The sequence below is a fragment of the Grammomys surdaster genome, unplaced genomic scaffold (genome assembly GCF_004785775.1).
Source record: "Grammomys surdaster isolate TR1022 unplaced genomic scaffold, NIH_TR_1.0 211, whole genome shotgun sequence".
NCBI lineage: Eukaryota > Metazoa > Chordata > Mammalia > Rodentia > Muridae > Grammomys > Grammomys surdaster.
Window position 1 is genome coordinate 4,698,947 of NW_021604656.1, and position 24,006 is coordinate 4,722,952.

The 24,006-nt window shown below is 46.8% G+C and overlaps 1 protein-coding gene across 1 annotated transcript in view; it reads left to right on the top strand.

Annotated features, from left to right (window-relative positions):
* Nucleotides 1–1,873: 1,873 nt before the first annotated feature.
* Pcbd2 (pterin-4 alpha-carbinolamine dehydratase 2) overlaps nucleotides 1,874–24,006 on the top strand; it is a 46,851-nt gene continuing 24,718 nt past the window's right edge. The window contains exons 1-2 of the mRNA XM_028771984.1: nucleotides 1,874–1,879; nucleotides 2,268–2,399. Coding sequence (XP_028627817.1) covers nucleotides 1,874–1,879; nucleotides 2,268–2,399 — 138 coding nt within the window. The remainder of the gene's footprint in view (nucleotides 1,880–2,267; nucleotides 2,400–24,006) is intronic.

The window sequence follows — 24,006 nt, forward strand, 5'->3', positions numbered from 1 at the left end:
GTGCGCCACCACCGCCCAGCGAGATTATTTTCTATAGTAGACCCCTTTGTGGAAAATATCAGAACTCAGTGGGTTTGGTGGTGTAGATCTGTGATTCTGAGAACTTACCACTACTGTTACCTTATCCCAGCACCAAAGTGGGGGTAGGGGAAGAGAGGGGAGGGGACAGGAGAGAGATATTTCAGAACTATTTATTTTTTTGAGACAGGATCTCTCTGTGTAGCCCTAGCTGTCTTGGAACTTGATCTGTAGACCAGACTGGCTTCAAACTCAGAAATCCGCCTGCCTCTTTTCTTCTGAGTGCTTGAATTAAAGGCTTGCACCAACATGCCTGGCTACTAATGCTTAACATTAAATGTTTATTTTGGATTCCAGGCCTTTGTCTTTTGTTTTGTTTTAAAGATTTATTTATTAATTTGTTTATGTATATGAGTACATCATTGCTGTCTTCAGACACATCAGAAGAGGGCATCGGACCCCATTACAGATGGTTGTGAGCCATCATGTGGTTGCTGGTAATTGAACTCAGGATCTCTGGAAGAGCAGTCTGTGCTCTTCACTGCTGTGCCATCTCTCAAGCCCACGATCCATTGTCATTCATCCCCTTTGTAGTGGGAGGAAGTAGCTGCTGTATCAGGGAGAACAAACTAGAAAACAGACACAGTAACAGCCTTTTCCCTCTTCACAGGACAAGTCATTGAAAGGGAAACTGAGTGCCTTCTTATTGGTCTTAATGTCTGCCCAGAAGTAGGAGTGAGTTGCAGCTTCGTATGTGGAAGCTGTAGTCCGCGGCTCTGCTTTCTACCCCAGGCCTTCAACATTGGCTCGGACTTTGCAGGGAGGGTCTTGATGAGGATGTCTAACTGGAGCCGACAGCTGCCCTGCAAGGAGCTGAGGTGTGAGGTGGCCACAGGACCTTAAGCTGGAAGGAGAACCTGTGTTCACAGTTTATAGTAGTGTACCCATGGTGTTCATTGTTTTTAGTGTGAAAGGCACAGTTTGAATGGCCAAAGGGCTGAGTCGTGACTACCACCAGGCAAGCAGGAATGAGTGGACAGTGCAGGCAGGTACCACGGATGCTCTGGGTGGTCTGGCGACACATGAAGGGAGTTTGTTTTACTGGTGCTTTTATTAGCAAGGCAAAGGCTTTTTGCCTGTGGTAGACAGGTTGTGGACTCCAGAGACTGTTATACAAAATTCCATGGATGTCTACACTTGGTCCTCCCCACCACCCATAGAAGGTTTTCATTATATTTGAAAGAGAATAGACATCTATCTTAGTTAGGGTTCTATTGCTGTGAAGAGACACCATGACCATAGCAACTCTTTTTTTTTTTTTTTTAAATATTTATTTATTTATTTTATTGATGAGTAAACTGTAGCTGTCTTCAGACACACCAGAAGAGGGCATCCAATCTCATTGCAGATGGTTGTGAGCCACCATGTGGTTGCTGGGATTTGAACTCAGGACCTCTGGAAGAGCAGTCAGTGCTCTTAACTGCTGAGCCATCTCTCCAGCTCCCAACCATAGCAACTCTTATAAAAGACAGCATTTAACTTATAGCTGGCTTATAGGTTCAGAGGTTCAGTCCATTATCATCATGGAGGGACCATGGTGGCATGCAAGTGGATGTGGTGCTGGAGGAGCTGGGAGTTCTGTATCTCAAGCTGCAGGCAGCAGAAGGAGACTGTAAGCCAACTGGATATAGCATATGGGACTTCAAAGCCTGCCCCCCCCCCCCCACAGTGACCTCCTTCCTCTAACAAGACCACACCTTCTAATAGTGCCATTCCCTATGGGACAAGCATTCAAATACATGAGTCTGTGGGGTCATTCCTGTTCAAGCCACCACAGTGTTCTAAGTAGTTCACCATGCGGGTGAGCTTCAGAGACTGGAAATTTATCCAAAGGGCACCAGGCCAGGAGTTTAGAGTCCCATCAGCAGCTTCCTTAAAGAGCTGTTTGCCTCTTTTGCACATCCTGGAATTGTGTAGCGTCTTGGAAGGCCAGTGCCAGTCTTAGCCATTTCTGTAATAAACCAGAGTTCTGAATTGTGGAGTCTGAGTCAGTCCTCAGAGTAGGACACCAGCCATCCTCTGTACAGCCCACACAGTTTGCCTATCTTGAGAGGAAAGGAATGAGAGGTAGCTAGAATTTGTTTCCCCTGAGACTTTTTTCTTCATCTTTTCCTAAAGAGGTATAAGTTTGTGGAAAGAGTTTAAATAGACACCTACCCTTCCAGACAGGAAATATGTTTTCTTCCTAGTCTACAGATGCACAGTGGTTGACGGCAGAGGAGAGGAACCAACTTATTCCTGGCTTGAAGGCAGCAGGGTGGTCGGAACTAAGCGAGAGAGATGCCATCTACAAAGAGTTCTCCTTCAAAAATTTTAATCAGGTAATTCCTGTGAATTACTGGTGTGCCAGGTTCTGTTTTGGTTGCGTGTCCTGTTACATGTTCTGTTACTATTACAGACTATAGCCTGTCTGGTTACATGTGGACTTGGAGCCACACCCTCTTTTCCTTGTGAGTTAATGATAGAGACTGTGTCTGTTGACTTGGGCAGTTCTAGCCCTGGGCAAAGGTTGATTTTGTGTTACTTAGAAAACCAGTACTGTGTGGTGGTGTACATTTGTAATCCCAGCACTTGGGAAAGTGAGACAGGATTGTGAATTCAGGGTTAGCCTGGACTACATAGTGAGTTCTAGCCGGATCCAAGATGCAAGACCTTATCTAACACACACACACACACACACACACACACACAGAGACACACACACACACAGAGAGAGAGAGAGAGAGAGAGAGAGAGAGAGAGAGGGAGGGGCAGAGAGAAAGAGAGGGAGAGGAGACAGAGAAAGAGAGACAGGGATGGGGGTGAGGAGGAGACAGACAGAATGAGAATATCATTCTCATTCATATCATGAGATATCTCATGAATACAAGATTTTGAAACTGTTATAGCTTTGATTTAGGGATGGGTAAGATAGTTGGTCTTTTCCTGAATTTTAAATAACACTAAATGAGGAAGGATATGAGTGGTTTTTTTTTGTGTACTAGAAGGGTGTATGGATAAGGCCAGTGGAGAGACATAACCTGCTTGCTATCTCTACTTTTTCAAGGCACTTAAAAACACCTCCTTGTATCTGTGCCTCTAAATTCTCCCCTAAGCTGCACCTCTGCCCTTCCCGCCCCCTCTGGCCTGCTCTCCAGCCCTCGAACATTTCTCAAACTCTGACCTCCCCCTGGAGAGACGCAGCCTTCACAGGTAACTGTTCTGTTGGGCCCCACCCTGTTCAGAGAGTCATCTCCCATGACTTTCCCTTCGTGATTACTTCACCGCTTCTGTGTGAGGTCACTGCTTTTGACTGGTTCCTGTTTGCTCAGTTACTTCAGTAATCCTTTGGACAGATTTATTGTTTTTATTTATGCGAGGTGTTGGCATCTAGAAGTCAGAGACCGTGTTTGTTTAGCTCTTCACTGTGCGTAACGTGGCTCCGAGCACAAACAGGCACTGGTGACTGTGTAGACATAGAGTACAGTGTTTGCTGGTTTCTGCAAGGGTGTGTGAGTGCCGGATTCCCACCAGAGGAACCCTTGGCACGTTTTTTCTGGTAAATGTCGTTGGCTCTACTGAGTTGCCTGCCCTGTTCTGTTTTCCTGTCGTCTGGCTGCCAGCCATTTGCTGCAAGTCCCCAACTCCTGAGAAAGCGTGGACCAAACCGATCCCTGTCCCCGCCGCCTCACGAGCTCTGCAGTTCTTGTCAGGGGCTTAGCACGCTGGTTGGTGGCGGGGAGCCTTGCTGGTACAGTAAGCTGTACATAGCTCCAGGTAGCCTTTCCAAGCTTATTAAAATTCTTACATGTGTACAGCTTGACTCCTTTAAGCCTGGGCTAATTTATTGGGCTTGAACATGTGGCTTAAAGTACTCCGGTGGTGTTGCCTCTGGCCCTGCCCTGAGTCGGTCCTCCAGCACAGTGAAACCTGGGCAGGAGGGAAGCTGTGCAGGGCATCTTGGATTGAGTATGCTGTCATTGCTCACTGTCATGGTTCACAACCTGGGCCCTTTGCTTTCAGCTTTTAGTAAGGGGAACCAGCATCAGTATTACATCTGGGATTCCCTTCCCAGCAGGCTTTGTGACTCCCACCAGGAGAGTGGCCTGAGCTGACACTGGTGTTGTGACCAGCTATCCCTATTCACACACAACCAGAACACACCTGGAGCTAACAAGGTGGGCCCTGTCCGCGTCGTCGCTGAGAAGGAGAGGACACACTGTGTGCAGCGTCCTAGGAAGAGCATTAAAGAGCTGGTGGTGAAATCAGCTTGCAGTGGCAGCTTTGGAACGTCCTGAGGAAGCAGCTTTGCCCTCAGTTGCTGTTGTTAGGGAAAGGGAAGCCTGTGATTCAGCACTGTATGAATCTCGCCTTCAGGGAGATTACACAAAGAAGGAGATAGGGCCAAATGGAGACATTAGCCGGTATGCAGGGACTTTCAGTGTGTGACACCATCCCCCTCATGCCTGTCTGTGGGCAGAGACCGCCATAGTCTCCTGCTTTTCCTAACTCACGACGGCAAAGGGCAAGGGAAAACTTTCTTTTTTTCTGCTGGGATTTGATCCTAAGACCCTGAACATGGTGGGCTTGTGCTCTGCCACTGAACTACACCAGTCCAGGAGGGGAAGGCAGTCTCTAACCTGGTATAAACTTTCTGTGGAGAAGACTGATTGACATGGAGGGCTTAGAATATGAGGACCTATGGAAAGACCATTCCAGGTGGAGAGGACAGATCTCCTCATACAAAATAACCTTGCACAATGGGGTGAGAACCAGAGGGTGGTATCCTAGAGTGGACGGAGAGAAGAAAGGGCTCTGGGGACTTGTGGGCATGGTGAGGTGTTTGGACTTTATTCTATGAAGGATGGCTGCTAGAAGATTCAAGTAGAGGAACATGGCTTTTGTTCTAAAACAAAACAAAACAAAACAAAAACAAACAACTTTGCCAGTTCTTCTGCTGCCGATTGATGGAAAGAGAGGACAAGCACGGGGCAGGCGAACTACCTGGACACTGTTGGACCAGTCCAAGCCGGCACCTGGAGAGCGGAGGCAGCAATGGAGGTAGAAGTGGGCAGGGCAGTTTCCCATAAGTTTGAAGACTCTTAACGATCTGGGCTGTGCTTAGTGGATCAGTATTTGCCTGGCATGTGCAAGTCTATGGGCTCCATCCCAGCGCCATACACACACAGGGACAAAAAGACTCGCAGGTGCATTTGACGTTGGGTGAGGAGGTACTAAGGGTGACCCCGGAGTTTTAGTTCAAGCTGTGGGGTAGAGCTGATGCTGATAACAGATGCTCCTGCTGCCACACCTCTCCTGTCGTGATGGGCAGTGTCTCAAGGAAATACACGCTGAAGCAGGCCCTTGCTTCCTCCAGTTGCTTCTGGCCAGATATTTGGTCCCAAAAATAAGATAGCAGGCAATGCAGAAGGTACTTGGGAGGCTCTTGCTAACCTTTGCTCCCTTGTTTGTTTTTCCAGATAGGGTCTTCACTGTGGAGCTCTGGTTGGCCTGGAACTCACTTAGTAGACCAGGCTGGCTTTGAACTCACAGAGATCTTCTGTTTTGGTCTCCCGAGTGCTAGGATTAAAGGCGTGTTCATTTTTTAAGGCTGAAATGCTGGGAATCAAAATCAGGGCCTCCTACATGTTACGCTCTCCTCTTCATCCAGCAAGCAAGGCCTGTGGACGTGAAAAACCTAGGTTCTGGTGGTCCTAACCTGGAACTTTAGCTACTAGACACAGTCCTGCTTATGTGCAAGTTGGGTGTGCAGGACTGTCCTTCAAAGCTCCGTGGGCCTGTACTGTTTTTGCTGTTCTCAGGCATGTCCTTGTTAGATACATGTGTGTGTGTGTGTGTGTCTGTGTGTGTGTGTCTGTGTGTGTGTGTCTGTGTGTGTGTTTGTCTGTGTGTGTCTCTGTGTGTATGTCTGTGTGTGTGTGTCTGTGTGTGTGTGTTGTATGTATGTGAAGGTGCAGGTGTGAGTATACTAATGTGCCACACAGGCCAAGACCAAAACAGGAAGTTGGATGTTTCTCTCTTTTTCTTTCTGCCTTATTGTCTGACAGGATCACTTACTGACCTGGAAGGCTGTGTTTGGGCTGGACTGGCTGGGGCTAGAGAACTATTGGGGTCTACCTGTCTCTCTCTCTGCCCCATAGTGCTGGAGTTACAGGCATAAGCATCCAGGTCTGCTTTTTAGGTTTAGTGAGAAACTCTTTTTCAGGAAGTCTCTCTCTCTCTCACACACACACACACACACACACACACAGAGTCAGAGAGACAGAGAGACATTGGAATCCTTACTTTGAACTTGGGATGGGTATTCCTGCACATACCTGAATTATGCACCATATACCAACACACACACACACTCACACAGACAGACACACACACACACAGACACAGACACACACACACACACAGATACATTCACGCAGACACACTCACGCAGATATATATAGACACACATATACTTACACACACAGAGACAGACAGACATGCACACACCACACACAGATATACACACACACAGACATACAGACACACACGCACAGACACAGACACACACATGCACACATACACAGACACACAGACATACACACACCACATACAAATACACACACACATACAGACACACACAGACAGTTACACACATACGCACACACAGGCAGACAGACAGACAGACAGACAGACACACATGCACGCACACACCCCTCCTCAGGTTCTGATGCTTACATAGCAAATGCTCTTAGTCCCTGAGGCATCTGCCTAGCCTCCACTTTTCGGATTTAAATTTTTAATAATTCATTATTATTATTATTATTATTATTAGGCAGTACCTCAGACTTTTGATCCTTCTGTCTTAGGTGCCTGATGTACAGGTCCTAGGATTATAGGTGTGCAACACTTACACCCAGCCAGTTTTTTTTTTCTTTGCTTTTTTTAAAAAATAGTCTCTTTATTTTATTATGTGAAGTCTTTTTAAAAGAGACTTATTTTTATTTTATATGCATGAATTTTTTTTTTTTTTTTTTTGGCTACATGTATGTCTGTGTACTACACCTATGTATGCATTCTGTCCTACAGAGGCCAAGAGAGGGTGATGGATCCCCTGGAACTGGAGTTCCAGACAGTTGTTAGCTTCTGTGTAGTGCTGAGAATCGAACCCAGGTGCTCTGCCAGAGCTGCCAGTGCTCTTGACTGTTGAGCCATCTCTCCAGCTCCACATAAAATCTCTTAGTCAGGTGCAGTGGTGTAGTCTGAACCCCAGTAGTTGGAAACGGGAAGCCAAAGGATCAAGACCAGCAGGGACCACATGGGACTGTGTCTCAGAACAATAAATAAAATAAAGCCTTCAGGATTACACTTGGTTGAGTGTTACGGGTTTTAAGTGGCTTGGTTATTAGTGTGTGTCAAATGGTATCACAAGCTTTGCTCTTTGTTTCATTTGTTGTTGTGGAAAATGAGCTACATGTTTTCAGAGCACCTACGGTGATCTTGACTTGGATAAAAACCTGTTCTGCTAAGCTGGGGGCTCTTCTGGGCTTTGTTATAATAAGTAGCCAGCAGAATACATTTGATCTTATTTGCTCTGAGAGGTTTTATTCTAAAAGGTGGTTAGTTTCATATAATCTAAATTCATTTGATATTTTAAATGGGTATAAATACTTGCTGATTGTAAATGTGAGAAATCCCTGGCTTCTCCAGTATAGTTGGTGGCGTGGCCACAGGTATCCATCTTTGTTCTGTCTACACTTGTGTGCTTTGTCAGCTCTGTGGTACATCCTGGTAGCATTATAACGCTGGAAAGTGACACTCTGAGACATTTTGGTCTCAAGGTGAGGAGCTGCCATTTTCAGAGAGCTTAGACTCCAAGAGGGTGGGGCTGGCGTTTCCAAAGGAGTTTTGCTTTCCTGCTCATGTAGACACAAGGAGGGAGAGGCTGTAACTGACACTAACTTGTTGAGCATTTGTCACCTGCAGGGACTTGAAAGAGCAGAAACGTCACTTAGGTGTATGTTCTAGAACACGAAACTGTGTTATGTGTGATGGGATGAACAGGAAACTTTCAAGAGGAGGACATTTTAAGTTTTACAAGTGCAGCCTGTGAGGTTCCAGAACCCAGGGAACAACTTCTGCCAGTGCCAGCAGGTGGAGTCTGCGGCGAAGGAGCCCAGACTGGCCCTGGGAAGGCTGTTCCCTGTTCCCTCACCCTTGGGTGCCTGGGGCCACTCTTGTAGGTGGAGCACACACTCAGCGTCAGGAGTGGACAAGCAGCATGGCTAGCCATTGCACTTGTCTTGGTGCCTGTGAGGGCTTCGAGGTAGAGGCTTCTGTGGGGTTTCTTGCTGGTAAAGATGGGGACCCAAAGCTTTGTGAACAGCTGTATTTATTCCTCGAGTTCCCGGATGAGGTCCTGTGCCTCTTCATTACTGCTCTTAGTGACCTGCCAGCCAGCCATAGCACTAGACTCCCTGAGATTGAGTTGTGTGAACTGGCTTGCCCTAGCTTTCCCTTTCAAAGGGGACACTCTTATGTTGTCTAACCCAGTAGCCGGGATAACACCTTTTGCAAGGCAAGCAATGAGCTTCATTTGTTCTCGACCTATTCCTTGGTCTCTGTGGCCTCTGAGAGATTGCTGGAGCTGGAGAGGGGTAGAGGTGGGGTGCCCAGGTGAATGCCTGGCTGGTGGCAGGCGTACTCTCTGTGGTGGTGGTGTTTCGAGTACCCAGAAGTAGTTTGGAAGTTTGTAACGTGTGTCTCTTGCTGCGCCAAAAAGATGGCTATAAGCACAGCTGAAACTTATAATACCTCACTTCTTTTTTAAAGATGTGCATTGAAGAAGGGCAGGAGAGATGGCTCAGGGGCTGAGAGCACTGGCCGCTCCTCAGAGAACTCAGGTTCAAGTCGCATCATCTCCATGGTGGTTCACAGCCACCTTAACTCCGATTCCAGGGGCTCCAAAGCCCTCGTCTGGCTTCTGCAGGCACCAGGCCTGCATGTGGTGCATAGACATATATGTAAGCAAAATACTTATACACATAAAAATAGAATGATAATTAAAGAAAATTTCACTGAAGAATTAGCAGTAGGCTTAGGGTTAACATTTTGAACTCTGCGGTGACCTCAGAGGCCTCCTGACACCAGAGGAAAGGTCAGTGGGAGTCTTAGCTCTCGGCGGGGTGTTAGTGGAGGCCTTGGCTGCTAGCATAGGAACACACTTGCTGTTTGCTCCTTGTTGTGCACAGCAAAGGTTCAAGTCTGTTATTACCCTTGAGAGGACATCTGATGCTGATAGTGCCCCCTCTGTACCCCGTCTTCTGCCCCCAGCCACAGAGATGATGTTCCCATGTAGGTAGAAAGTGTCACTTGGTTTGAAAGTATAGGCTGGTATTTGTGTTTCTGACAGGATAAGCTGAAAATTCATGGTTGTCCCAGACAGTACTTTTGTTTAAAGTGCCCAGTGATGGCTTTTGTGACTGTAGTAGAATAGACATAGGGAATTGTCCTTTGGGAACTGGCCCAGCGGGTAAGAGCACATGCTGTTCTTGCAGAGGACCTGGGTTTAGTCTACACTCCTTGGGGCAGCTCACACACACCTGTACCTCCAGGGGATCCCCTCTGGCTCCCACAGGCACCAGCACTCACACTTGTACATATCCACATACACACACCCACACTTTATCTAAAAGTAAAAGAAATCTTTGAAGAAGATTTGGAGAGCAGAGATGGCCACACTTTAACCAGCGTTTCCCCAAACTCAGGAAGTGATGTAAGTTGTCTGTGTTGCCCGTTGGCATTCACATTGGACTTTCTTCCCTGCAGTTTCAGGGCCTGTCAGATGCTGTTAAGTGGTGTCGGGAATGGTGGCGTTGCTGTCCACTGAGAAAGGGAAGTTTGAGCTGACAGTGTTGTCTCTGGGATCTTGATTCTGCTGTTGTGCCATAGGTGTAGTGCTCCTGGGTATTAGTAAAAGCACACAGACTCGACAGGGGTAAATATAAAACAGGTGTCAATAAGGTAACTATGATGCGACACAGTGTAAAAAAAAGTGCTGTGGTCACCGCGCCGCCCTTTAATAAAAATGGACTTTTAACTGTATCAGTTTTTCTTGCTTGCGTAGTAAATCTTATGTTTACAGAAATTAGCCTGAGCATTTTATAAAAGTCAGACAGCCAAGAAACATAATTTCCTCAACAGTGTTTGTCTTGCCCTCTTGCAGATGGTGTAAAATCAGGTGTGTGAAGAATAAAAAAAGCAATCTGAGCCGACGAGAACGGAATTTCAGATTTATGCTTTGCAGATGATTCTGCTGTGATTAATGTATTCATTGCTTCTTTATTGCTTTTCACAGATAATGCCCATGCAGCCTGGAAAGCACTGGGTGTTTCAACCCTGTCAGGTTTAGACTGTTGCTGTCGGCAGACGTTCTTCTAGAAATGCCGTAATTATTATCAAATTGAAAAAAAAGCTGTCATGAAGCTCATTGACATAAATTTCACATTTGTAAATTGCCTTCGTTCATCTAAGGCCTGAGTGTAGCACTGGGGCTTTGTACAGCGCTCGCGCTGAGGTTAGCAGGACGAAGTGGGCAAGAGTGGCTTGCTTTAAGTTTAACAGACAAGAAACTAATGTTCAGGAATTAGGGAATTATGGAAGCGTTTGTTGTCAGACGGCGTTGCTGGAAGTGCTTAAATACATGGAAGGTGAGTTAGGAACAGCAGCAGCAGGCTGGTCAGTAGCTGCCGACAGCCGTTGGAAGGAGGCCTCTCACGCTGCCTCCCCAGGATTTGGGTCTTGCCCTCCTCCAGGCCGTCTGTGTGTCTGTGTGGAATTCTGGTGCCTTACACCTGTGACAGAATTGTGGGTTCATGTATGTCAGAACATGAAGGTGGGGTGCTGCTGCAGTAGCGTGCAGCTGGCCACGTCCTCGCAGCAGCAGGACAGAACTGTCTCTGTATTCCAGTAGGTTGGGTCGTGGCTGGTCACTGATTTGGTCCACTGGTGTGGGCAGGAAGGGAGGGTCTTCCTGGCTTTGACTGTCCTGGGTTCTTTTCCTTTTGCCATACTCTTTTAGGTTTGTTTACTTTAAACACTGCATGTGTGTGAGTGTTTTGCCTGTATGTATGTATGTATGTATGTATGTATGTATGTATGTATATTCATACTGTGCATGCCTGGTGCCTGCAGACCTCTGAAGAAGGCATCAGATCTTCTGGAACTGTAGTTACAGATGACTGAGCCACCGTGTGACTGAGTGCTGGGTGCTGAATCTGGGTCCTCTTGCAGGACCCAGTGCGCTTACCCACGGAGCACCTCTCCAGCCCTTGCTGTGAGCATGCTAGCACCCTCCCCTTGCCTGGTATTGCCTGTCTGAGGGAGAAGAGAATAGGCCTGGTTAACTCATTCATGGAATCTTACAGGATGACGCTGAGCCAAACTGAGGTTATGGGATGGCTTGTCACACTGTCATGTTATAGTAGGTGCCAGGCCTACGTCTCTGGCTCTAACAGCCATGTTTTCAGGCCCTCCCTTTTCATCACTGTGGTCGTTTTCTAGCAGATATCTTGTTTTCCGAGGATAACCTGTTGGATGACTTTTCTTAAGCTGGTTGCACCGTACCTTCCTGAGAAAGAGACACTTACCAGGTGACATAAACAAAGCCACACTCATCTGGGAGTAGTCTGTGTGTCACCACTGAACAATAAAAGGTCATTCAGTTATACTATTACAATTCATCCTATCAGCACAGCAAACACTATGATTGAGTCTGTTTGCTTCTGTGTTGCTGGCCAGCAGGGCAGGGCTGTGTCTTCTACCAAGCCAGTCATCAGACTGTCCTCACGTGTGTGTACCACCTTCCACCATCACAGCCCTGTGTGGGAGAATGCCCAGCTGCCTAGAAAGGCACCCAGTTGGCAGATGGGACAGGGGCCACATGAGCTGGCCATCTGGCTCAGTGGTTGGCACAGGGCACTGTGTTCCAAGCACTGAGGGGCTAGTCTCCTCCAGCCAGGCTCTGGAAGGATGAGGCTGTACGGAGCACATGGTTCATAGTTTCGTCTCAGTCCACAAGGCTACCTGTATTTGCTGGGTAGATGGGACATCCACATTTTACAAAAAGGTGACTTTTATACAGTTATCCTGGTTAGTGGGGTCTGCGCAGGGCTCTGGTAAGCTGAGGAGGCATCCCTCAAGGTGCACCCACAGAAGTAGGGTTGGAGTCGATCCTTCTAGAATCAGAAGGACGGATGGGCAAGGGCAGGGAGGATGTGAGGCCCTGAGACCAGCTCAGTGCGCTGGGCTGCGGTGGCAGTGGAGCCTTGTGGGACACTGCTTCAAACTGCCTTGAGCTTGGGGTGACTGAGAACAGACTCTTGTCACTGTCATTCAGCTTGCACCGCCAGTTTCAAATGCCAGGTCAGAGCCGAGGACACTAGGAACTGCTCAGTCACCCTCAGGACTGTGGTGCTGCCGTGGGTGACTCTGCCACGAAGTCACAGCAGAAACTTTGATCAGATCTCCCTGGAGGCTCCCCACGTATCTACTCAGCCCAAACGCCACAGTGCTGTGTCTAGTGTCTGCTCAGAAAGCCCCGCTTCCTTCCTATTGTGTCTTCCTGAGTGCATTTCTTCTCGGAGATCTCTAAAGCTATCCAGGGTCCTGCTCTAACCCTATTGTGCTTATGAAACTCTGCAAGAAGCTTCTCTGTTTAGAGATTAGAATTGTAATCTGTGATGTCCCTTGGTTGTCCTCTCTGTTCAGAGTCATATGATCTTTAGAGGCCAGCGGAAGTCAATGATGTTCTGAAGCTGGGTTGTGTTACCTGTTTTCCAGCTGTTCTTCCTCCAGTCTCCGTCCCACCCACCTGTCTGCATCTGTCCACATCTCTCTACATCCTCCCACTTCTAGAATCTTCTTACATACGCCATAGAAAACAATTAGCAGGTCCCTTACATTACTGTAGTGGACACTGGCGTGCAGCGGTGCTGAAGGCCGATGTTCCCCTGACTTCAGCCTGCACTGTAGTGGGAGTGAGGCCCAGACAGGAAAGGATGCCTTTGTCATCCTAAATCAAGGTGAAGGCCACAGAGAAAGGAAGATCTCAGGAACTCAGTGAGGTAAGGGTCAGTGTTAAGAACAGCAAGGCAAACCTCGGGATTCGTTCAGAGGAGAGGTCATTGCTGGGGTGGACGCAGCACAGGGCAGTGGATGGGCAGTGCTGGGGAACTTGGGTATACTGAGATCGACACAGAAAAGCTAGTGCCGCGCACTTGTGAGGGAAAGGCAAATATAGGTCTGGAGTGTGGCTCAATCCCAGTATTAACAAAGAAACTCAGCGGGGCCTGGGCTCCAATCCTAATCCTAAGAGGGCAGTGTAGCTATGCATAGTGGCAGGTGCCTGAAGCCCCAGTGTTTGGAGGTTGAGGCTGAAGGACTGGAGTTCAAGGTCAGCCTTACTACACTGATAGTTTGAGGCCAGCCTGAGTTACACAAGAGCTTGTGCCCCAAAACCATGTAAATGAAGAAATGAATAAGTAAATAAAGTAAATGAAATGAGAAAGAAAAAAAAAGACAGCAAACTAAGGAGAATCCCCAAGGCTCTCCGACTGGGGAGGAGATGGACAGAGGGTGTCAGGGATGATGATCAGAGTTTGGACCTGGAGGATCCAGATAGTTGCAGAACTGTTTTCTGAGCTGGGGAAAGAACTGGTTAGAGCTGGGTGCAGTGGTCATGCCTCCTGGTTTGGACACTGTTAGGCAGGAGCTGCTGCAAGATGCCCAGGTGCCAGCTCTGTAAACATGTTTGTGTCCGAGATCGGAACTCAGGTGAGATCTGGGTCATAGATAATAGGGAAGTCACAGGCATGTGTGGGAAAAAGCCAAAGTAAAATGTGACAACTCCCCAGGGAGGAGCTGTAGCATGTGAGGGGAGCTCGGGACTCCGTCCATTCACTGCTGGGTAAAGAGCAGCCTTCGGGAGAAGGAGAAAACGGGTTCATATCATATCACAGAATCCAGAAGAAGACAGTAATGCAACCAGATGTCATGGCACACACACAAAATCCTAGCCATCGGAGAGCTGAGGCAAAAGGATTGCCGAGAATTAAAACTTTTTCTTTTAATTGCATTTATTGATTTGGGCCTGTGTGGGCGTGGCTATGCCACTGCGCATGTGTGGAGGTCAGAGGTTAATCTGCCGGAGTTGGTTCTGTCCTTCCACTGTGTGGTGACTGAATTCAACAGAACTGCTGCAGATTTCAGGCGAACATGGGCTATATTGTGATTTCAAAGCAACGCAATTGACAAAGGCTGACAGATGAGTTTGGTCCCTGGAACCCGTGGGTATTGGTCACTTTTCTGTTGCTCTTGTGAGTCGCCAGGACCAAAAGCAACTTATAGAAGGAAGAGTTCATTTTGGCTTATGGTTGCAGAGGGAGAGGCTGTCGTAGTTAGGTAGGTGTGGCAGCAGCTGGAGGAGCAGGAAACCGAGAGTTCATATCCTGAACCACAAGCCCGAGGCAAAGAGTGAACTGGAAGTTCCTGAGGCGTTTCGCTCTCAGAACCCACCTATGGTGGCACACTTCCTTCATCGAGGCTGCACCGCTGCTACCTTCCCAAGCAGTGCCGCCAACCGAGGACCAAGGGTTCTTCTCATTCAAACCTCCACAGCTCGCGGACATGGAAATAAAGGAGCATCTCCGCAAAGATGTCCTCCGGCCTCTACGTATACATCACGGCATGTACCACCCCTCACAACGTAATAACTAAGCAAAGAGCAAAGTGAGGAAGAAGGGAGGGACCCGTTCTCTTGAGACACGAAAAGTGACCACCAAAGATGGTGCAGGGTGGAGCAGCTGCATGTCAGTGAGGAGCACAGCGAGGACGGGAGGGGTGAGGATGTGGAGTGCGAGCCCGAGCCGGCGTGGAGCACTTCTGCTTCTCTGGATCCTTGGAGCCTGTTGTCTCTTTCTCCTTGTAGGCTTTAGTCCTTGAGTTATCGTCCATGTCGATGTCATCCTTTAGCTTCTAACATTTGCATCTTGGTGATTTGGTGTTGACTCTTCAGAGTCAGAGCTAGAAAGGAGGAGAGGACCAGGACCCAGGAGTGATGATGCACAGGAGGAGGAGGAGGAGAGTAAGCACAGCTTTGGGCTGTGCAGAATGTTACTACGATCCGAGGCTCTGATAGGATATGGGCACCTTGAGCTCAGAAGCGTCTGTGTGTGTGTGTGTGTGTGTGTGTGTGTGTGTCTCCCACTGAATCCAGCATTGCCTGGGTGTATTTGGTACCTTGGTTTGGTTTGGTTCGTTAAGGTCAGTGCCATTAATCCCTGGTGAGCCTAACCTTTTTCTCCTTTTTGTCTCTTAAAGTTCTCACTAGGGACTTTCTCTGTCCACCTACTCCTAGTGACAGTTGATTTCTGAGAGTAACGGACTTGTCTGGCTGCTGAGTGGCTCTGTGGTAGGGTGGGCAGTAGTAGGTGCTGTGAGAACTTCCCTGGACAGCATTGATGCCTTTCAGTTACTCAGTGTATTGGCTCCACGGTCTCAGCCACCCATAACTACAGCCCCAGTCTGGAGTGAATATTGGTGATCTGTGGGCCTGTGGTATGTTCTTCTAAGACCCTACAAAGCACCATGCTGGAGGCTGACCAGGGGGTTGTTTATCTGCTAACCATTAGGCATTCATTTCTCATCCTTCACAGCTTTCTGACTCTTAAAAAGATTTCAACACTTTTTTTTTTTTATTAAAGATTTATTTTTTATTTTATGCATATGAGTACACCACCATTGCTCTCTTCAGACACGCCAGAAGAGGGCACCAGACCCCATTACAGATGGTTGTGAGCCACCATGTGGTTGCTGGGAATTGAACTCAGAACCTCTGGAAGAACAGTCAGTGCTCTTAACCGCTGAGCCATCTCTCCAGCCCTCTTAAAAAGATTTATTTATTTATTTATTTATTTATTTATTTATTTATTTAATGTCTATGAGCGCTCTATCTGCATGTATACCTGCAGAATAGGTGTACACACCAGAAGAGGGCATTGGATCCCATCACTGATGGTTGTGAGCCACCATGTGGTTGCTGGGAACTGAACTCAGAACCTCTGGAAGAGCAACCAGTGTTCTCAATTGCTGAGCCATCTCTCCATCCCCTCTCTCTGACTCTTAAGATTTGCTCGATTGCTCCTTACTCCTCCCTCCCTCACTCCCTCCCTCCCTCCCTCCTTCCCTCCCTCCCTCCCTTCCTTCCTTCCTTTCCTCTCCTATAAAAACTGATCCAGGACTCTTGGTATATATATTTTTCCATCTGTCCATCTGTCTGTCAGTCTATCCATCCATCCATCCATCCATCCATCCACCCACCATACCTTTGCTAGTGTGGTGCTGGAGAGATGGCCCAGCACTAAGAATATTTATTGCTTTTGCAGAAGACTTGGGTTTGGTTCCAGCCCCAACATGAGATCTCACAACTTCCTGTAACTCCAGTTCTGGGGGATCTGATATCCTCTTCACACACACACACACACACGCACACACACACACACACACGAGAGAGAGAGAGAGAGAGAGAGAGAGAGAGAGAGAGAGAGAGAGAGAAATAAGTCAGTAACTTGGCTGGTGTTCTGTAGAAAAGATAGTACATGGAATAGCTGGAGCTGGTGTCACATTCCTGTAATCCCAGCAACTTAAGGAGGCTGCAGCAGGAGGGTCACAAGTTCAAGGCCAGCCTGAGCAACTTAGCAAAATCCTATCTCAGAGTAAAAATTTTAAAGTGCTGTGGATGTTACTTAGTGGCTCTGGGTTTATTCCATAAAAGAAAAAGAGTGTGTGTTTCTATTTAGGAATTATTTTTAGGTTTTTGTCTGATTTTTGAGTCAGGAGTCTTATTATATTGCCCAGGCTGGTCTTAAACGCCTGGGCTCAAGCTGTCTTCCAATCTCAGCTTCCCGGTACTTGGGACTACAGATGCATGTTGTTGTATCCGGTTGCCAGCGACTCTCCACGATGCATCATGTAACCCAAACAGCCAGGTCCGTTATTTGTGAGGGTAGAGTCAGGTATGTGGGTGTAAAAGTAATTCTCTGAGTGGCTTTGTTGTTGGTTTTTTTTTTTTTTTTTTTTTTTTTTTTTTTTTTTTTTTTTTTTTTTGAGACAGGGTTTCTCTGTGTAGTCCTGGGTGTCCTGGAACTCACTCTGTAGATCAGGCTGGCCTCGAACTCAGAAATCCACCTGCCTCTGCCTCCCAAGTGCTGGGATTGAAGGTGTGCACCACCACCACCCGGCTCTGAGGGGCTTTCTTATACCCTTTTCTTTTAAATAACCGGATGTTTCTACACCCACTTTAGCCTATTTTAGCTCCTGAATGAAGACAGATAGACGTGGTATTTTTATTAAGAAGATGCTGGCACTAAGCTGGGCAGGTTCTGAGCTATTCTAACCCTACTAGGCTGCTAACACCAGCCGAATGCCCTTTTGCTTCCCCTGGGTCACTGTGGTCTACGTGTGTCCTCATGGCTGCTCTCTCATCGAGACCAAATGGCCAACCCTCCTGATCCATCCCAGTGGTCTCTCCACATCTTTCTCTTTGTCTTTCTCCCCTTACCCTGACCCTGTGGTTCCTCTCTGGTCTTTCCCGGACCCCTGATTGGAGCAGAAACCCTCACAAATAACAGACCTGGCTGTTTGGGTTAAATAATTGTCTTTGCCCAGCTAATTGGCTGATAAGCTCTTTATTAAGAGGTGATGGAATACAATTTCTACATAACAGATAACAGAGATGGTTGACCATGCCCTTGGTGGGGCCAGGGGTCAGCCTCCAGTGTCGTTCCATAGAAAATCATCCACGTTGGTTCTGAGTCAGGGTCTCTCAGTGGCCTGGCATTTCCCAACTGGGCTGGGCCAGCCAGCAAGCTCCAGATCTCTACCCGTTCCACCTCCCTGGTCCTGAGCGCATACATTCATACCACCACTCCTAGCTATTTTAAATGTGGGTTCTGGGTGTCAAGCTTGGTCTTCATGCTTGCAAGGCAAGCTCTTTAATCCACTGATATGGCCCCCAGCCTGAGAGTCACAGTACTTTATGGACAGTAAGTGTTAGAGGCTCACAATTATCATATATTATTCTGTAGCTCATTGTGAGTAGCCCAACAGTCTCGTAAGGCTGGCTCTTAGGATCCCAGATTGCTAGTTGCGGAAAAGTTAGAGGAGCCGAGGGCTGGCTCATTTACAGAGGAAGTGGAATACGGGTCATAACCGATCCAGACACTTTAGCCAGAGAGACAGCTTTTCATGTGTGTTCTGAGGAACTGTAGTGTAACTCAAGAGTTAGGCAAAGGCGTTGTCCAGGGATGTCTTATCTTAGAAAGCACAAACCTGACATTAAAAATTGAGTGTCTATGCTCACAGGAGCGGGCAGTGTTTGTATATTTGGAAGGAAAAGGCAGCCAGTTTTTTTTTTATCAGTCGGCTTCTGGGAGGAATTTGACCTGACGTTTGGTACCTGTTTTCCCTATGCCATGCCTAGAAAGCATTAACTTACAGTGCTTGTCACCAGTTACCAGTCCTGAATCTTCTGCACACTTGAGCACAGCTTCTGTCTGGAAGGAAAGCGCATCAAGAAGCTACTGTAGTAGAAGAAATGGAAGGGATGGAGAAGTAAAAAAACTCTAATTTCCTTGCGTGTGCGTGCATGCGTGCATGCGTGCATGCGTGCGTGTGTGCGTGTGTGTGTGTGTGTGTGTGTGTGCGTGTGTGCGTGTGTGTGTGTGTGCGTGTGTGCGTGTGCGTGCATGCGTGCATGCGTGCGTGTGTGCGTGTGTATGTTTGAGCATTCTGGTGGGCATTCACCATGTAGCCAAGGCTGGCCTTGAACTGCTGATCCTCCTGCTTCCGTCTCTCAAGTGCTGGGTGTACAGGCATGCACCATGAAGCCCCGCTAACACTCCAGCTTGCTAAGTTACCGACCGCATGGCTGTGGATACCGATACATAGACGAGAAGGCCATCGGTGTATTTTGGATGTCTTAAAGTGTAATTATACAGCATAAGTTTGCAAGTTTGTGTTTCTTCCCCTGTATATTTGTTTAAAACTGTGAGCTTTAAACAGACACGTTTAGCCTTTGTGGTTTATTCCTGCCCTGCAGAGATCACTTAGGACTCTTACAGGAATGGAGCCGTCATGGTGCATCGGATGGTGTGTTTAGCTGGTTCATGAGCATGGTTTTGTTCTCTGATTGCATAATGCATCTTATAATTTGGAGAACAAAAAGAGTCAAATAAGAATAACCCTTCTGCCGTTTTAGAAGCAAATGTGTGTGTGTGTGTATGTGTGTGTGTGTGTGCACATGCGCACACACTTTGGGGCCATTCTATAGAAGCCTCAGTTGCTTCATTCACTTTGTGAGCACTTTCTGTATTTTCTCATGACTTTTGTCTTGTCTTGTTTGAGACAGGGTCACTGTATGGCCCAGCGAGGCTGGCTTGCAGGTGTTCTGCAAAGGGCAACAAGTAACCCTAACCACTGAGCAACCCTGCCAGGATCCACCCGAGGATTTTTAATGGTAGGATAGCTAGTGTCTCATGACACTGGAAGGTCACAGATAGCTTAGCCAGAACTTTCATACAGTAACCATCCTCACAGTGGAGGCTTTCCCAGCCTCCTTTTCCAAATGACCCGCAGTGATATACTGTCTGGTCAGCACAGAGACATCAGGAAGTCAGACCATGTCCCTCTTGCCTTCTTAGGATCCTGATTCCCAATGCATTGAAGTCAGGCGCAAATCCAGTTAAAAAGTAAATTAAGCCAGTTGTGCTGGCTCATGCCTGTAATTTCAGGACTCAAGAGACTGAGGCAGGATTGCACATTCAAGGCCAGGGTGGGCTACATAGCAAGACCCGGCCTTTAAAAAACATAAATGGAAATCATCACCCAGATAGGATTGATCTGTTAGAGCTAAAAAAAAAAAAAAAGAAATCACTCCCTTTGAGTTACTTGAGAAGCCCAGAAGGAACATGTCATGCTGTAGGCTGCGGGCTTTATAGCTACTGTTCGCTCAGCTTAGCACAAGGGTTCATGGGATATTTTCACAGAAAGCTTTCTCTTTCTGAGATTTTTTTTTTTTTTAACTCCCAGATAAAGAGGGCTTGTTTAATTCGGGAAGAGTTATTTCGTGGGAAATTAAATATTTGTAACTCCTCTGCCACATTTCCACACGTGTCAGCTCTCTGGCGAATGATGACTTTGGAGTGGTTGGGAAAGGATTTCTTAAAGGCAGACAGTTCTGTGTTCCCCGCTTAGCCGTGGTTTTAGTTTTGAGTCAAGTAGGTGGAAGGCTCACGGCTTTCCCTTTCTGTTAGGCTCTGGTTGGTGTTATGTGTTCCTAAACTAGGAACGATGACCACGTGCAGAGATTTTTAAGAAACAGTGGTTTCCTTGGGGAGGATAGTGACGTCTGTGGCCTTTACAAAGGGCATCAGAATTGCTGCCCAGGCACTGGCAACTGGCTGCAGCTTGGGACCGGCAAACACGGTAACTGTGACATCTTGCTTCGGTATGCTCGGTGGTGTCTGATCACATTGCGTGCTTGGGATTCCTGAAAGAAATTTGTTTTCAAGTCTCAGTACATCATTTTTTTTTCCAACACTGATCAAAGTCTGGAAAATCAGAATTCTATGTGGTCCGCAGAACTAACTGTCTTACACTCTGAATCTTTTGACCACTTTGTTGAAATCCATCTATGCCTCCTAAGTATTGAAAGCCTAGGGTCTCTTAACCTGAATGACAGAGGGAAAACAGGTTTCATGTGAGATGTTTAGCTGCAGGCCACATCTTCAGCTTTTTATACGCCACAGTGGCCCTGCTCCCCTCCATTGTCTGATATCGAGGTCATTCTCAGTCCTCTGAGAAATCCTATTCCCAGCCAGATGCGGCTCATATATTAAAAGTAGCACCTGTGGCTAATATCAGAGGGGCTTACCATAAATTTACATGGTAACTGGGATTATATCTGTCAGGACTGCTAAAAAGCATCTAGATTTAATTTGATTTCCAGTATCGTAGAAGCTATGCAACGTTTTGCTTCATAACTATATTTTAAAAGTTAAAAATCAGTCCATTGTTAAGTTTTACGGCACCCCCAGTGCCCATTAAGTTGATTTGCTTAGTGGAGGTTAGGGCGAAGCAACCTGGCTACATTAAGATCGGAAACCGACCCATTTGTGACAAATTTAGTCCTTTCGTGCGACTCTTCTCCACGTCTCTGCGCTGATTGGATTCAGGTGTAGCTCATGTCAGTAGTGTTTAACCTCAAAAGAGTGGGCAGCGTGATTGGGTTGTTGTAAATTATGAAGCGTACTGCCTTGGCTTATTTAAATGTAACCAGATCACTCCACTGCATCAGCCTACACCAGTGGTGTGCTTTCAAAGACATCTCAGAAAACTGGGGTGTCTGCCCTCACCCCGTTCCTTCCTAACCTGCTCTGTTACCCATTGTCTTTTGGGTCTCTTCCACATGTCCTCATTTACACACCTGCAGTTATAAAATTATTTGAGGGTGCTATTGTATCAAGTTGTTCCACTTTCCAGCATTTATGAATACAATAATGATTCTCCATAAATCAAAATTATTTACAAGTTACAGAAAACCTGTTCCTGCAAATTAGATGTGAATGACGATTTTTTATTTTCTTCCCGTTTCTGATGATTCCTTAACATGAAACCAGGAATATGTTTGCGTTTGCAAAAAAAAAATTAGTTCATAGCACAAAACTGAATTAAACATTGAAGTAAACCTTTTGGACATTTTATAGTTTAAAATATGTAAGCAAAACATGAACCAATTAAGAAATAAACAGAAGTCTTTTTCTTAATTAGGAGTTGCGATTGCCTTGGCAATCTTACCCTCAGAGTGAGACAGGATTAATGTTAGCTGAGGTTGGGCGTGTGCAGCCTCTTAGTACAGGGTCGTGACCCCGGGTGTACACACTTGCTTTCATTACAGTGAGCATAGAAGTACTTCCTGTCTGGGTTGACCTTCCTAAAAGTATTTCTTATTAAAATTTATTTATTTCATATGTATGCGTGTTTTGTCTGCGTATATGTCTATGCACCATGTGTGTGCCTAGTGAGGGCTGAGGAGACCAGAAGAGGGCGATGGGTCCCCTGGGTCTGGAATTAGAGCTGCCATATGGGTGCTGGGAAAAGAACCTGGCTCTTCTGTGAAGTGAGCAGAGCTCTTAACCCCCCCCCCCGCCAGCCACCTCTCCAGACCATTGTTTTATTTGTTTTTGAGACAGGTTTTTCTGTGTATTAGCAGTTTAGGAAGGAATGGGGTGAGGGCAGACACCCCAGTTTTCTGAGATGTCTTTAAAACCACATGACTGGTGTAGGCTGATGCATTCCTAGTTGGCCTGGACCCTCCTATCTCTGCCTCCCAAACGCTGACAGGGGTGCTGCCCCCCCCCCACCCCCCCGAGTCTGTTGATCCCTCTTAAATTCCTCCTTTTTTTTCCTTTCTCCTTCCCTCCAGGAGACAACTTCTCACTAGGTGCTAGCTGGCCACACATTCACTATGTATTTGAGGCTGGCCTAGAACTCACGGTCTTCCTGCCTCAGCCTGCGAAGTGCCAGGATTACAGACATGTGCAACCACACAGCTCAGGTAATAAGCTTTCTAGGTTGAAGAGTTAGTTTGTTGTTGTTCTTGTTTCTAAAGATTTGTTTTATTAGACAGGCGGTGGTGGCATACTCCTTAAATTCCAGCACTCAGGCAGGTGGATCTCTGTGAGTTAGAGGCCAGCCTGGTCTATAGTAGTGAGTTCCAGTATAGCCAGGGCTACATGAAGAAACCCTGTCTCAAAAACACACACACACACACACACACACACACACATCCACATTCAGGATTTAAAAAATATTTATGGCCAGGTGTGGTAACCAGTGCCTTTAATCTCAGTACTCAGGAGGCAGAGGAAGGCTGATCTCTGTGAGTCTGAGGCCAGCCTGGTCTACAAAGCAAGTCCAGAACAGCCAGGGCTACACAGAGAAGCCCTGTCTAGAAAACAAACAAAAATAATTTACACGTGTGTGTCTACGTAAGTATGTGCCACCTGTGTGCAGGTTGCCCTCGGGGCTGGAGTTAGTTCTGGGTGGGTGAGCCACTTTATCTGCCTTCTGGGAACTGAACTCAGGCCCTTGAAAGAGGAATAACTGCTGAGCTACCTTTCCAGCCCCTGATTTTAAGTTTTTTTTTTTTTTTTTGTTGTTGCTGTTTTTTGTTTTTGCTTTGTTTTGTTACTGGCCACTGAACTCGGGTCCTGCATGTGACAGACAGGTGCTCTGCCATGGAGCTACACCCCTAACCCTGGAAGGAAGTGTTTTGAGCCTTAGTTTCACCAAGGAAGTGAAACAGCATTCAAAAATGACTATGGTTGGTGAGATGGCTCAGTGGGTAGAGAGGTGCTTGCTGCCAAACCTGAGGGTCTGAGTTTAATCTCTGGTACCCACACGGTAGAAGGAGAGAACCAATTCTCATAACTTGTCCAGTGATCTCTACCTGAGTTATAGCTTGGGCGTACACATGGGTGAACGTGTGAGCAATACACACATGCATACACACATGCCTGAGAGCGTGCATGCTGAGTGAATATGATAAAAAATAAATTACTATGTGAATTATCATAGGAGAAATGATGATTTGTCCTTTCTCCATAATTACCATGAGTAAAATGATAATGATAATTTAGTGTATTACCAGGTAGAGATAGTCACTTAATAGACATTTTTTTTCTTTTTTTTTTTTTTTTTTGGTTTTTTCCAGACAGGGTTTCTCTGTATGGCCCAGGCTGTCCTGGAACTCACTCTGTAGACCAGGCTGGCCTCGAACTCAGAAATCTGCCCGCCTCTGCCTCCCAAGTGCTGGGATTAAAGGCGTGCACC